Source organism: Malaclemys terrapin, chromosome 16 (assembly GCF_027887155.1).
Source record: "Malaclemys terrapin pileata isolate rMalTer1 chromosome 16, rMalTer1.hap1, whole genome shotgun sequence".
Classification (NCBI taxonomy): Eukaryota; Metazoa; Chordata; order Testudines; family Emydidae; genus Malaclemys; species Malaclemys terrapin.
The window spans coordinates 30,324,850-30,341,126 of NC_071520.1; the positions used below are offsets into that span (position 1 = coordinate 30,324,850).

The following is a 16,277-nucleotide window of genomic DNA, read 5'->3' on the forward strand; positions in this document are numbered from 1 at the left end:
GTTGAACTAAACAGTTCCCGATAACACCTTCCATGAAAGATGAAACATTAAGAGTTTGCTCTGCATGGATATACTCATTTTTGTTACATTAATTCCAAAATAGTTCTAATTTGTCAAAATATTTTGACTGGTCTTCACACATGGTCCTTTATTTTATATTTATATAAAAATTAACCTCATTAGCTATAGGATTTTAATTTTGCTTATGTTACTATACTTGTTACCTTTTTCTGCATGGTTCTCAGTTCATCACTCAAGTTGATGTTCACCTTCATTAACTGCTGTATCTTTACCTCAGAAGCCACCAAAGCATTCTTAACTTGCATATATTCTTGTGCTGTCACTGGTCCATCTGACAAATCTGAATCCAGACTCTATAAATAAAATAAATCAGATAAAATACTTACCACACCTATAAGACAGACAATCTACCGTAAGGAAGCAAAACAGCAATGATTTTAACAGATTTCCAAAACTGACTTCACATGAGTCACCGAGGAAAGTAACAACCACCTAACAGCACACTTTACACAACTAAAGCTATGGACCATCTCAGAAGAAACCTGGTCTCAATTAATTCTTAGCTCATTTACATGCAATAATATTAGCCTTGGGTTTCAAACAAGAAAAGGATGATATTTAATAAAGATTTTGATTAAAAAAATACATGGACTAGTATTTGATATTCTGGCTCTTACTATTCACATTAGTTTATGGGTTAGAGCAGGGGAGGAAGCCAAGATTCTTACATTCTATTCCCTGTCTTATTGGATTATTTTCAGGAATTATTTCATCTCTCAGCGTTCATTTATCCATCTGTATTTGCTATCTCATTGATATGTAGGTGAAATTTAATGTAAAGTATTTTGAGATATTCTGATGAAAGAAGCCAAGTGACATAATACACTAACTGCTGAAGTGCTTTTGTATTTGTGCTATTGGGTTCATAGTTTGTCTCCAAATGAAATAACTTCTGTAAGGGACTCATTTTTAGAACTGTTTTATTAATGCTTCATTTACAAATGTTTTAAGTCGTATTTCTGATCCTGCATAGAGATTTTATAGAATGTGGGAAGCGACTGTGAAATGGAGTTGAAATAACATGAACACTTACACAGGTGTTTAACTTCACTCACATGAGTTCTCCAATTGATTTCAATGTAAGCACACACATAAATATTTGCAAGAACGGGGTTTAATAGCCTACATCATTACTAAACCTACCTTCTGTCTATTTGCTTTTGCTGCATTTGCTTCCAGATCTGTATCTTCATCTGATGCAACACTGTCATAATCAGGCTGGTCGTTATCTTGACTCTCACTACTATGCTGACTGTTGATAGATTTCAATATCAGTTCCACATTTTCTATAAACAAAAATGAGTTAATTAGGATTTGTATGCAGAATTGGTTTATGTTGTTTAATAATATCAGAAGAGAACTTCAAGCAGACTAAAAGAAAACATGAAGAGAAATGTTAGGACAAAAAATTATTCTGTTGCTAACAGAAAAAGAAAAATATTAAGTTAGCGCCATCTAGTGTGACTAGATTATCATTACCTACAACAGCCAAATCTACAGTAGCAGTGAAAGATTAATTCTGCAGTCTTTAATTTTATTCCTTTGACCTCCTTGAAGTATTTAGGTAACTTCAAGTAACTAAGGAGAATTAAGGTTTACGAGCTAACTTAACACACTTCACACAGTGAAGAAAATAAGGTACAAAATAGAATGAGATTGCCAACATATCTACATCACTATTCAGTTGGGTAATACAGGGAAATTGTATAAAAAAATATGATCTTTTGGCATCTCTTTAGAGAGAATATTTTTGTATTTAAATGTTTGCTTCATATCTTCAGTGTTGGAACTACAGCTGTGTGTTACTTTTTGATTGCTGTTTTAAATGGTTGTACTCTTTGATATCAGCGAGCTTCAGATATGCTCAAACAGCACAGAAAGTGAGCATTTGCAAGCAACCTAACACTTAGCAAGTTCTAAAGCATGTTCTCAAGCAGAGTCCCAAATTTAGACAAGTGTCCATAATCCCTATAACACTGGCATTTTCCTGATCAACATTCCATTGATTGGTAGAGATACAGTTATAGAATTTCTGGTCTCCAAAGATTTAGGAAGCCACCTGGGGAATTCCACAGAATGCTGTTCTATACCATCAGAAAGGACACTTCTGGATTGCGTACATGTCTCAAGTCCATTTTGTTAGAAATATCACTCTTAATATTCAAGTCTTCTATAATTAAGCATTACTCTTGAGCTCAAATGCGCTGTCATCAGCAAACACTACTGGCCTCTTTACATCAAATCAAATCATACACCCAAGGCTTTATAGCGATGACTTTAATTTGTTTACTCATTTCAAAAAATGATCAAGTCACATGATGTACTTCTAGATAATGAATTAGTAGAACTGTAATTTCAGTGATACCACAGCAAGTATAGAAGATTAGACAATTAGTCAAAAACATATTCACCTTTAGAGCCAGTGACAGGATTCCCTTGTTGTCTTCGCTTGGCATCACTTAGAATGTCTATAACTAGTGTAGCAAATTCATGGGCATTAAACCGAGCTAATTTCTGTCTTCCCTAAAACATAGAACAAGGTGCAAAAAGTTACACAGGATACCATTTACGGACATAGCAATTTCTTGGCAAAACAGATACATAGTAACAGCATTTGTGCATCATAATTAAAACTCTTTGTATTTATATTATAACCCCATTCTCAGGGTTTTAAAAATGTCCTGCAAAGATTTGTTTTCATAAAAACTGCATACAAAGGTGACTACCTAGAAGCAATATTAGTGTGTTTACAATAGTTAACTTTTTGTATTAACATTAATATAGTATCTTATCTTAAAATACATTGGTTGCAAAAAAAACTGATGTGTCACCATCTGCTTAATCACACTTCTGTATGTATTTATTTTAATTACACACACACACACACACACACACACACACACTTGCTACAAGTAACACCCAAGATTACTGTAACAGAAAGATATGGGAAACAGTGCCTCTATTTTTCCCTACTTTGTTTCATTCAGTTTCATCATTTTCCCTGTATGGTGAGTTGATTACTCAGTTTCCCCTGCTTTGTGAAAGATTCAAATAAGGGAGAGGAATACTTTTTTAAAAAAAATTAGGGAAATGTGTCTGCAAAACCAAGAAATCAGGGCAGATGTAATGTGAAACTATTGTAAACTCTTAAGTGGAGTGTCCCTTCCCCCCAGTTTATTAATGTAAACACCTGCACGACGTTAATAAAACTCTTTTGTAACACTCACAAACAAGATAACTTACCTGATTCCGTGTTGAAGAATACTCAGGATTTACAGGAAGAAAAGGGACAAGCGTGGTCTCAGTCACCAGTGTACTGTGATTCTGAGTAGCAAGCCAAACTGTTTACAGAGAAAACAGAGCCAGTGTTGGAGCAGCTTCACCCCATGAAACATCTACTCATTGAACTAGGTCAAGAGATCAGAGTTTCAACACTAAGCGTAATCAGAGTCAAAAGAACTGCTTTTTCTGAGAGTTCTCCACGCAGTAAAATAATTAGAAAAACTTATTTTATACCCCAATATAAAACTGAACACTCATTACATGTAGTAGAAACTAAGTACCAATCAACTCCTAAACACAAAAATTACTTCACCCATAGCATTTAGTGGCACTAGCACCTTATGTGTAACAGAGCATTTCAAGTGTTAACTACATAGATATTTCAGAAAGCCTTATTCACCTGCGTCTGTTTCCCGCCTGTCAACTTCATCATATACATCCATGGCAAGTTCTTCAAATAAGTGGTTACTTAGCTAAAAATAAGAGTGAAGTGATTAAGGATTCGGTAGCAATAAATCAACCCCCCCAAAATCTCTTATGCTGCAGAAAGCAAATGTGCATGTCTGTGCTCGAGAGACAATCTGTTACTTTTGCAGCCCAGGAAGCACTGACTGACTGCCAGAGTGAAGCTGTTCAATATCCAAAGCAGCGTGAGAGCCTGCTGGGTGCTGGATCCAGACCAGCCGTTCTCAAACTGTGGGTCGCGACCCCACTTTAATGGGGTTGCCAGGGCTGGCGTTAGACTTGCTGTGGTTGGACCCCCACCACATGGGCTGAAGCTGAGCCCTACCGCCTGGTGCTGAAGCCGAAGCCCAAGGGCTTCAGCCCTGGGCAGCGGGGCTCAGGTTACAGGCCCCCCCGCCCAGGACTGAAGCCCTTTGGCTTTGCCCCCCCCCCTCCAGCAGGGCTCAGGCAGGCTCAGGCTTCAGTCCCCTCTCCTGGGGTCATATAGTAATTTTTGTCATCAGAAGAGGGTCGCGGTGCGATGAAGTTTGAGACCCCCTGCTCTAGACCGATCAGGCCTGTTCTACAGCCAGCCAATACAGATAAAGGAAAACGGACTTTTTTTCCTGACCTCACGAGAGTCCCAGCCCTTCCAATAATAATATATTGGGGGAGGAGAGAGGGAGGTATTTCTATGATTAAATGAGCAGAGCAGGCTTAAGTAGTGATTATTTGTTCCAGAATTTATTCCTAATGTGAACAGTTCAAAAGAGATGTTTATGTTTGGAATGAGAGACCTGTTGAGAGATCTGAGATTGTGTAACCCAGGGGTCGGCAACCTTTCAGAAGTGGTGTGCCAAATCGTCATTCATTCACTCTAATTTAAGGTTTCACGTGCCAGGAATACATTTTAATGTTTTTAGACGGTCTCTTTCTATAAGTCTATAATATATAACTAAACTATTGTTGTATGTAAAGTAAATAAGGTTTTTAAAATGTTTAAGATGCTTCATTTAAAATTAAATTAAAATGCAGAGCCCCCCGGACCAGTGGCCAGGACCCAGGCAGTGTGAGTGCCACTGAAAATCAGCTTGCGTGCCGAAGGCGGCACACGTGCCAGAGGTTGCCTACCCCTGGTGTAAACTAAGGTTTCAGGGTTATTCTAGTATTTTTATTCAGGTAGAGGGACCCTGGGACGTCACAGTGGCCAGTAATATAAATTGCTAATTAAAAACTGTAAAAATGCATGAGTGAATGCAGTCCAACTTCCTTCCCCCACTACAAGACAAATAGGCAGGGTCAACTTAACCCGCTTCCTGGGATCTGACTTCATTTACAAAGAAACTAATAAATCCCAGACCAAATCACCCCACTTTCCCAGGCGTGGCTGTTCCTCGGCCTCCCCCCAGGGCTGTTTGGCCCAAGACCTTCTCTAGCCGAAGAGTTACTCCCAACCTATGTCCCGGGTGGAGTTAACAACAGCTACAATGAATCAGCAAGAGTACATCTACATTTACTTACAGGGTTGTAATGCCTGCTAACAGAGTGGGTTTAAAGTGGAGATAGGGCTCAATTTTGGAGGGTTTGTATTTGGCTGAAATTCTTTTTTCCTATACTGCATTTTGTTCTCCAGACTTATTGCCCAGTTTATCAGAAGTTTCACTGCCATCACTATAATCTTTGCAGAAAACCACATTACTGCATAAGAGGATGATACAAAAGTCATTCTTCCCCAATTTACTAAACTTTCATCCCCTGAAGAAAAGTCAGACGGAAATAGTTGAAAATTCTCTCTTCGGAGGGAACACTGATGGTATTAAGAGCAGGCCCAATAGATTCTCAACCTGTCTTAAGCAGGAATTGGTTTGGAAAGTATTTTTAAAAAGATACTAGATGAACTAGTATTAAAGGCAATTGTATCAGGCAAACACTAATACAGCTATACTTACTTCTCAAAAAGTTAAAGGCAAATAAAATAACATTTGAGCATGCAGCGTACGTATGAACACATAAAGGCATGAGATAATATAAAATTAAAGGTCATTAGTTTGAGATAACATTATTAATGAGAGGCAGAATCAGAGATCTTACTTGCAGTTCTTCCTAAACACAAATACATTTCATCTCCCATCCACCAGCAAATATTGAGTTTTTTTATTTCCCCCCTCATGCCTTTTTCAGTCTCCTTCCATGTTTGCTTTGAATGTATCAGTTAATATGGAAGTGATATTTGTATAGGCAGGAACTAACGAAAACCACACTGCATTATAGTCAGTAACAACTTGGGAGATGAAGTACAGAAGTCTGCCATGTTACTAAGACTACATGTGGCATAGCATAGGTTAAGTAGAGGCTTTACTTACAGACTGAAGCTTCTTCTTAGCTGCTTTTGCCAATTCAGACAAATCTAGACTGCTATGGAAACAAGAAGTGATCACTATATCTACAACAATGAAGAGGTCAGTATGAACAGCAATTCTTTATTGCGAAGTTTCTCCATAAAAAGTCAGTTCATTTTCATTTGAATGTTACAAAGACTACACATTTTTTCAAACTCTAAGGGCTTGTTTACACATGAAAATTAATCCAGAATAAAGCAGAGTGTAAATTTAAGGCAGATTAACCATTCCTGATTTTCTCCACGTGCAGATGCTCTTATTCTGGAGAGTGCATCCGCACATGGATTTACATCAGGAATGCAGAAAAGCCCGAAGAGTTTAACTTCCATTTCAGGCACATGCATGCAACGTTGTTGTAGCTAGGTTGGTCCCAGGATATTAGAGAGACAAGGTGGGTGTGATAATATCTTTTATAGAACCAACTTCTGTTGGTGAGAGAAACAAGCTTTTGAGCTACACAAAGCTCTTCTTCAGGCCTGGGAAAGGCACTCCGAGCATCACAGCTAAATATGAGATGGAACAGATAGTTTAGCATAAGTACTTAGCACATATTCTAAGACAGTGTTTCTCAACCTTTTTGATACCAGGCACCAGCTCGCTGCCTTCTTAAATTGTGTCAGGAAGATCTCAGGGACCGGTGCCAGTCCATGGACTGGTTGTTGAGAAACACTGTTCTAAGTGACCATTCAAGGTGAAGTGGTTTGTTACCACCCCTGTAGTCATAGAACAAAAATAGGGGGGCTAGTGGGTTACATATTGTTTTAATAAACCATAAATCCAGTGTCTTTTTTAAGACATGATTTTCAGTGTCTAGCAAAGTTATGAATTTAAGCTCTCTGGCTCATCTTTTGAAGATGTTGTGCAGATTTCCTTTGAGAATGCGGATTGACAGGTCAGATACAGAGGGGTCGCTTTGTGACAAGTTTTCACTCACATGTGACAGGGGGTGTTTTTGTTTTTTATCATTTTTCTGTGAGAGTTTATTTGAGAGCATATTGATTGTCTGGTTTCACCACATAGTTGTGTGATAGGACCCAGAGGTATGTGTAGGACCCAGAGGTCTTGAAAGGTGTGATGTGGGAGGACGACAATAATTGTAGCAATGGAGCTATGGATGCAGCTTTTGCATCTGTTCTTCTGGCAAGGCCTGGTGCTGCTCTGAGTTGGTGTGTCCGGGTGTGTCTGTGGGGAGCTTGCTTCTGATGATGAAGTTGAGGGGTTTTTTGAAGGTCAGAAGAAGGGGTTCAAGAAAGATTTCTTTCAAGATAGGGTCCCCATCAAGTATGGATTGTACCTCTTTGATGATACCCCGTATGGGTTCCAGTGTGGGGTTGAAGGTGACAATTAGGGGTGGTGGTTGGAGGGGGTTTTGTTTTGTTTCTGTATTGAAACAGGTTCTCTTGGGATGTTTGGGCGGCCTGTTCCATGATGCGATTTACTTCTCTGGTAGAGCGTCCTTGTTTAGTGAAGATGGTTTTGAGTGTGCTAAGGTGTATATCCCGGACTGTGATATCTGAGTGCCTGGCTGTAGGCAACAGATTTCTTGCTGTGTTTGCGGTGGTTACTATGAAGATAGGTGTGGTTGTCCTTGGATTTCTTGTACATAGTTGTTCCAGGACACACAGAATCAAGTGGCTATTAAAATTCCAAATGGCAATCCTGCACATCTAAAGAGGCAGAATGTGTTATAGGACACTGAAATGCTCCTAGAGGGAAGTTTAAAAATAAATACTCTTCTGACCATGCCCTAAAAAACAATGTCCTGTCAACTAATGAACAGCTGTAATAAATCCACAAGGATTATTTTACTTGATTAGTGGTAGAGGTGGGTACCACCAGGTGAATAAATGTGTTAAAGCACTAAGGCCTCATCTCAAAGTCACCCACAAGATGTATTGTATTGACTAACTATGAAGCAATCCTTTGATATTAGCTTCCTGTCTCAAGATTGACACACAAATTGCAAACTTTGTGGTTAGAACAAAAACAGAACTTAATGTGGAAACCCCAGACCCAGAAAGTCAACAAATTGTGAGCTCACTGTATATTACTGGGTGGAATCCCCCCCCAGCACAGACACAAAATCCTTTCAGTAGAACTTCTTCCAAAGAACTTTGTGAAGGAAAGACTCAAATAAGGTAGTTTGATGGAAGGCTCTGGGTAAGTTCCTGCAAGCAATTATCCTAGATGAGGATAAAGAGGAAGAAATGCCCAATGGAGAGGACACTATACAGCAGTGAGAGACCAAAGTTCTACTGCAGGCCGTATGACCTGATATGTGATCTTGAACAAATCACTTCACCTCTCTTTGCCTCCGTCTCACCCTATGTAAAATGGGGCTTTTGATAGGGAAATCTCTTACCAATAGTTTCCTTTCTGTTAGCAGTATCTCCCACAATTCTTTAGGTCTGGGCTGCTCTCCTTTCTCTGTAGCTCACGGAGGCAAATCAGAGTTTTGGAGCCACACAGCCATGCCCCCTCAGCTTCTGCTTGCTTCCAGATGAGTTATTTCCAAGCTGTAAAACTTGCATAACATCATTAACAAATAAATATTACACAGATAATGAACTATGTACATTAGACCAAGGAAGATTGTCATATGGTAATGATCTCACTTAATATCTGATCTTTGACTCACGAGCCATCCAGCGTGGATACAATTGTGGGAAATGCTGCTAGCAGAAAGGAAATTATTGGTAAGAAATTTCCTGCTATGCAGCCCAGCATCTCCCACAATTCCTGATTTCTATAACATTCTTCCCAGACAAGGCCAAAAAAGGAAAACGGTATCCATCCCCATCTATATTTGCTCAAAGGGCGCAATCATTTCTGGTCCACCGCCTGCTGCACCTTCCTGCCGCACCTTCCTGCCAAAGGATGCCTCTGTAGAGGCCAGGAAGTCCAACTAGTAGTGCTTAATAAAGGTGGGAGCATTTGACCAGCATTACAAATTTCTGCTGTGGAGGCAGTTAGCTCTTTCTGCCCATGAGGTCGCCAGGGATCACATGGAGCATGCCCTAACATTCTGGAACTGGAATCTCCAATGCTTTTTTTGCTTCCACAATGCATAGTCTAACCCACTACCAATAGAGAAATGAAAGCTCTGAGTCCTTTCATGGAAGGATACAAACAAGGCACCTGATCTCCTTGTGGACTCTGTTCAAGGCAAATTTTCAGAGCCCTTCTGACATCTAAAGTGTGCCACCTCTCCGTGGTGGGATGCTGTGGCCTTGGACAGAATAAAGGTAGAACCATCTCTTGGGAACCGTGGAAAGAAGAGCTCACCTTCGGGACCAATGATTTTGGAATTCTGAGCACCACCTTGTCCTCATGAAACATGCCGCAAAGTTCCTGCATAGAGAGCACTGCCAGCTCTAATGCTTGCCTGCTGGATGTGATGGCTATCAAAACAAGTTTTGATGGACAAATAAAATGCTGACTGACATCAGTGGTTTGAAGGGTTTGTCGGGGCTCTCAGTCCCACTTGGGAAAAAAAGTTCTAACTGCCAGACTGGCTAACTGCACTTCCCTAAGGAATCTGGCTACGTGGGGGTTCTTTGCCAGAGAACCGCTGGATCCTGAAAACATCACACTACTAAGGGCAGACACCTGACAAGTAACAGTGTTGGGCTGGAGACCTTTGTCAAAAACTTCTTGGAGAAAACCCAAGATAGCCAGAATTCCCGAATTTCTTGGGTTTGCTTCATGTTCCTGGCACAAGATGCAAAACTTGGTTCAGACAGAGGAATTCAAGGTTGATACTCTTCTAGGAGAAAGAAGTGTTCTGACGACTTTGGAGGACAGACTCAATGATACTAGTGCTTCCCTTTCAATAGCCAGGCTGTTCAATACAGCTGGTTCAGGTCCAGATAAAGCAGAAGGACCTTATGGGAGGATGTCCTGTCCCATTGCGAGCTGTAGCAGCAGTCCCAATTTCAGCCCTAACAAGTCCCAAAACCAGGGTCTCCTCATCCAATGTGGGTTTATCAATATTACTGTTTCCCGTTCTCATTTTATTTTCTTGACCATCTTCCCTAATAATGGGAAGTGTAAAAAGCAACAGAGGGTCCTGTGGCACCTTTGAGACTAACAGAAGTATTGGGAGCATAAGCTTTCGTGGGTAAGAACCTCACTTCTTCAGATGCAATGGGAAGTGTGTAAATGCATAGAGCAGACCCTTTAGCCATCAGTGCAATAGGGCATCTGTTCCCATGGATCTGGGGTTGGTTCACAAATAAGCTGGTTGAGGGCAGGCTGAATGATCATACGATTAACTCTAAGACATCTTAATTCAGGCCCCACTTGGAGCTGTTCACCTTGCGCCTGCTGAGCCAGACCGCCTTCTGGTTCAGGTCTCTCTTTATGTGAGCTGCCTTGAGGGATAGGAGAGACTGCTCCACCCACTGTGTGATTTGCATTGCTTCAGCATGTAGCGCTGGGCTTCTTGTTCCCCCTCGATTGTTCTTGTATGTGGCTGTGATCATATTGTCTGACAATCAGGGCGTGGTTCCCCTCTAGGCTGAACTGGGTCCTTCGTAGGGTCAGCTGGAGCATTTGTAGTTCTAGAAGGTTTATGGTGTTGGTTCTTTCCTCCAGGTTCCAATGCCATGAGCTATTGGAGACCCCAGATGTGCTCCCCAGCCCTCCAGGCTCGTGTTGGTTGTGAGGATCAGGGGATCTGGAAAGCATATGGGCATGCCCATTGCAGACACTGCCCTGGGCTGACCACCATGTGCCGGAACTCTCCCTTGATTTTTCATACGTTCTGGGGAGTATCATACCTTTAAGATGAAGCCTTGAAGTCACTGGATATGTGACTGCACCCATGGAGTGATCCCTATGCACAACACTAGGAGGCCTAGCAGTTGAAGACTCAGTGCAATCAGGGCCTACGGCAGCTCCAAAACAATGAGAGGAGATCTTGAATTTTCTGGAATCTCTCTAGAGATGGAGATATCTTTGCTACCGAGGCCTCTATGTCCCCACCCAAGTGAGTTATTTGGTTGGATTCAATCAAAGAGGGTGGTTGTTTTTTTGATGTCGATAAAACCATGCACCTGCAGAACATTCAAGGTCAGGGATGTAGCTCTGTGTGCTGGGGATGGAGCTCTAATTAAAGATGGCATCCAGGAAGGGGTACAGGTGGATCTCTTGTGACCTGAACCTGGCTGTGACTACCACTCACATCTTCGTAAAGACCCGAGGACAAACTGAATTGGAAAGGAGGGATGGTGTTTATGAGCCCTATTCCTTTTCCCATGGTGCTCAGGACCCTTTTAGGACTGGGGCGGGCAGGGGAAAGGGAGATTTGTGACCCCCACAAGCCTGCCCTTTGTTCTCCAGAGGTCCTTTGGAACTTACTCCCTGAGTTGGCTGACTAGGCTCCTCCTTGTCCATGGAGTCTCTCCCTGTTCTGCACATAGATTCCTGGTCCACTTTTCCAAGGTTGTAGTTGCGGCTGCTCCAGTGAGCAGGGGATCCCACATGCCCCGGGACCTAACATTAGGGAAGGAAGGAAGGAAGGAAGGAAGACCGGAGGTAGGTTGGGCACAACTCAGTGTTTGTCGAGCCTGGGAGGACAGTATCACAGATGGAGCACCTTTCGGATTTCATTTGGTGTTTTTCAGGCTGCTCTGCCATACCTCAAAGGTTCAGAGGAGGAAGCAGACAGGTACTGCCTCTGAGGCTCTGGAGGCATTCCAACACCTGGCTAAAAAACTGGCTCAGAGGTGGGGGGAGGGGGAAGAGGGGGGAAAGAGAGAGAAATTACTGCTCACCACTGTGCCAGACTGCGTCAAAAAAAAAAGTTGCCCTTAGGCAGATGTGAAGGCAGGAGCTGTAAGAACCGTACGCATGCTGCCATGGAGACAGAGAAAGGAAGCTAACAAGAACTGAGGGGGTGTAGCCTGACCACTCAGCTCCAAAACTCCGCCTCAGTGAGCTGCAGAGACAGCAAAGCAGCCCAGATGTCCAGAATGTGAGATTCTGGGCTGCAGAAACTCACCTGGCTCTGTAAAGTGCTTGGAGAACTGTGGATGAGGAGTCCTACATAAGAGTTAAGTATTACTGCTAATGGAAAAAGACCCTACTGCACCATAAAGTATTGTACAAAGCTATACTCATCACCTGTATATCTAACTGAAGATTAACTGGTTTTAATTCAAGTTTTTTTTAAAGCAACTTTGTTACGTTCATTAGTGTGTTTGCAAAAAAACTGAAGTCTGTTGTTTACTTACAGCCGTCTTATTTCCAATTGCACAGCAATAAAAGAAAAATATATGGACTTTGTTATGATATGTTAACTCTTTATATTTCTTTTAAATAAACATGACCTTTACATTCCTAAGTTCTTATCACTTGCACAGCCAACACTACAAAAAGTTTACTAGAAAAGACACCATTTTCCTGCAAATATAAGTCTCACAGTGCTGTATCAGGATACAAGTTCAAGAGCAATTACTGATATTATCAATCAAGTTTGCTTTCCAACACTACTTGTGCATTTTCTTTCACATACCTAACTGATAAATTTCACACCCTTTTACTTTTCTAGTTTTCCTCAGATTCTAAAGTACTAAAGCAGAAAAGCTCATATGATGGACCAAACGTGTCAAAAAAGGAATAAACACAGTGTAGTGACAAGAGAGTTGAAAGATATTTCAATAGAAAATTCAAAAATGTAAAGTACCAATTATTATTTGATATTTTTTCAAATACATGCTATTCAATCAGCAGTCTTACCTGTCTGCCATTTGAGGTATAATAAAGTGTTGTCCATTGTTGTGATCTGAAATTGAGTTAAGCTAAATGTTAAAATACTTAGGATGTGTTTCAAACAACCACTGTTACTGGCCTACATTTCTGTTTTATTAGACTATATAATATATTTGTTTTACTACTAGACTATTTAAAGTCACAGATCTTAGCTCTGCAACCTGCAGAAAGGGAATCTGCATTTAGCAGATGCAGGATGACTGGCCTCCCACATTAGGTTTCCTCCTAATCCCGAACAGTTAGTGTCTAAAGCCCTGAAGCATAAGGCTTCTTCCAAAATCTGTTAGCATTAACGAACAATGTTGGATAGTCTGGTTATCCATGTCAATATCCAATCCTTTTGTGAAATATACTAAGACTTGGACCTCAATGACATCCTGTGACAAGAAGTTCCATAGTTTAATTATGTGTTGTTTGAAAAAGTATTTCCTTTTGCCACATTTTGATTTCACTAAACGTCCCCTTGCTTTTGGATCGTGAGACACAGAGAATAGAAGCTCAAAATCTACCTTCTTCAGACCATTCATTATTTTATATACTTGCATCATGTCTCCCCTTATTCATCTCCTTTCTAAAGTAAACAATCCCAATCTCTCTCTATGATTTTTTCTTTGCCCCTAATAATTTGTAACCGTTCTCTGAGCACCCTCTAATCCTGCAACATCTATTTTGAGATGGGGTGACCAGTACTACAGAATATAGGTGAGGCACACCATTTATTTATATAATGGCATTATATTTTCCATGTTATTCTCCATCCCATTCCTTATGTATCCTTAGATCACATTTTTTGACCACATGTTGAGCTGAGGTCTTCACTGAGCTGTCTACAATGACATTCAGGTCCCTTTCCTGAGTTGGTTGATAGTTTAGAGCTGTGAAAGGCATATGAGTAGTTTAAGGTTTTCATTCCAATGTGCATTATTTTGCGTTCATCAATATTGAGCTTTACTTGCCAGTGTGTTGCCCATTCACGTAGATTGGTTGGGCCTTCTGAAGTTCTTTAGTTCTTTCTGGACTTGACTAACCTAAATAACTGTGTCTCATCTGAAAATTTTGCTACCTCACTGTTCACCCACTTATCCAGATTGTTAATATATTGACCACCACTGGACCCAGCACAGAACTGGGAGACACCCTTGTAACCTCTTGCCAAGACAAAAACTGACCATTTATTCCTACTAAGTCCCCTGTCTCTTTGCCAGCTGTGGGAACATGCTGCATCTTACTCCATGATAGTTTCTTTTGTAGCCTTCAGTAGCTCTTAAGCAGATTCTGTCATTTAATCACCCAGTACCTTGTGACCCCTATAGCCCTACCAGTCAGCGTATGGGGTATTGGAGACAGAATGCATGTTGTGTTACAACAAAAAGGGGATTTTAGTTTACCATTATGTCTAGCAACACTCAAAAATGTAATTCAAATTTTAATTGTACCATCTCTAATTTAAGCCACTAACATTTCCTTTGCTGTTCTATGATTTCATGCCTATTTTTAATAGACTTGAGAATTTTTATAAATGATCTCATGGGGCTAGTTTTAACATCAATGACATGGGTGTCATATTCTTTTTAGTTTGTATATTCAAATAATCACTATTTGAAAAATAACACTTTTTTGGGATAGTTTTTTTGTACTCACCTGGTTTCCTGCCACAGAGATAGAATGCTAGTCTGTCAGTAAGTTCATACTGTATTTCTACAAGGCGCTCTGCCAATTCATGGTGCCCTCCTTGTCTATTAGACATAAAACAGAAAATGGCATTCATTTATGATTCACTGGCTATAAAATGTAAAGGTTCAAAAATTGCTCTGAAAAGATTAAATTTAGCATCATGAATACAACATCAGATCACTACTACATTTTCAATTTAGAATGTGTTTGAGATTTTTCCAAAGGGTGTCAGAATCACAAGAGAATCTTCAGAAGTAAATACTAAAAGGGAATTAGACTTTTCTGATCTGTTCAAAATGAGTTGCTGAGTATTCTGGAATAGCTTTGCTTATCTACCTGCTAGAGAAGCTGATTAACAATTTATCCAAAACAGGCAGAATAGTCTTTTCTGAGCAGTTTTTGAGATGGTAAACCAACCGTGTCCAGTTTAGCATTGGAATAACAGCTGTGGCAACAACTCTGGTACGTGGTATCCGATTCCAATGGAAGACTTGTTCTGTCCTCGGTGTCTCCTTATATACCATTTCCAAACCAATAAATAAACCCAAGCACTGAGACTACACGACTTCTGAATCTTGCTGCTACTGGAATTGTTTGGAATACAGCCTTAGCTTGGTAGCTTGTCTGTAATTTTATACACACAATGCATGTTAAGTCTTGCTACAGTAATACAAATAAATAACGTATTATTTGAGATCTGGTTACTTAGATGTGCATCTTCCTGTGCCATATTGCTGCACCTGAAATCATACAGGCACTCATGCCGCTGGAGCTCCCTTGATGCAAAAGAGAGCAAGCTGCCTGCAATGTGTTCTTTGCTAGGGAATTCGGAATTGAGTCCCCACCAGTACTAGAGAGCCATTTAGCTGGTAAGGCAAAGCCCTTCTGAGATCCTGCACGGGCAATCTGTTCTCTTAGGTTGAAGACTGGAGATATTTTATTTGTTCTGTGTGCATTTACTTTATCCCGGGAAAAGCTCTCATTTGAGGTTTAATTGTGAAATTAAATGTCTGTCAGGATACCCAGAGAACCTGGGAGAGGTGATAATTTACCTTTTTTTTTTTTTTTTTTTTTAAATCAAGACTAAAAAAATCAAAACATCAAAGCCATTTACCTTGCACAGTCAACTGGAGTTTTTCCACTGGAGTCTTGTGTGCCAGGGTCAGCACCATAGACTGCCAACAACTCTGCCTGTAAAATCTGTCCTGCTTTGGCAGCAACATGAAGCGGGGTGTTTCCTTTCTCCTAAAAAGTCATTAAAAACCACACATGCTTATGTTCAATCGGCAGGTCTGAATACGTGACTGATATAAAATGTATGTCAGCTGAAACCAACATAAATATAATGACAGACTAAGAATTGATCTAACACCAAGCTAATAAAAAAGGTTTTCATACAGGATGAAAAAAGTTGGCCTGAGCTCCTAGAGAGAGTAATCTCAAGCACGTCTCCAGATTCCCTGTCCTCACACTGGAATGGAGTTGCTGAAAAACAAAAAGGACTGTCTGTTAAAAATCTGGATATACAAGAACAATGAGTCAGTCATCTTCACTGTATTATTAAAAAAAACTAGCCGTATAGCCGTTGAATATTTTACTTTCTACCAGGTTTTAGTAAGATGG

General features: G+C 40.4%; 1 protein-coding gene across 8 annotated transcripts in view; it reads right to left on the bottom strand.

Annotated features, from left to right (window-relative positions):
* The window catches only part of GIT2 (GIT ArfGAP 2), a 51,288-nt gene that overhangs the window by 23,687 nt on the left and 11,324 nt on the right, over positions 1-16,277 (bottom strand). For 7 of the 8 annotated variants that reach the window (XR_008442537.1, XM_054006798.1, XM_054006794.1 and 4 more), the window contains exons 5-14: positions 16,053-16,139; positions 15,769-15,899; positions 14,622-14,716; positions 12,948-12,993; positions 6,171-6,222; positions 3,764-3,836; positions 3,325-3,422; positions 2,493-2,604; positions 1,225-1,367; positions 225-374 (exon numbers count right to left, since the gene is read on the bottom strand). Coding sequence is in view for 7 of the 8 variants with exons in the window: in XM_054006798.1 (XP_053862773.1) it covers positions 225-374; positions 1,225-1,367; positions 2,493-2,604; positions 3,325-3,422; positions 3,764-3,836; positions 6,171-6,222; positions 12,948-12,993; positions 14,622-14,716; positions 15,769-15,899; positions 16,053-16,139 (987 nt within the window). In the remaining variant the exon portion in view is untranslated. The remainder of the gene's footprint in view (positions 1-224; positions 375-1,224; positions 1,368-2,492; positions 2,605-3,324; positions 3,423-3,763; positions 3,837-6,170; positions 6,223-12,947; positions 12,994-14,621; positions 14,717-15,768; positions 15,900-16,052; positions 16,140-16,277) is intronic. The other variant, XM_054006792.1, reaches the window with a different exon arrangement.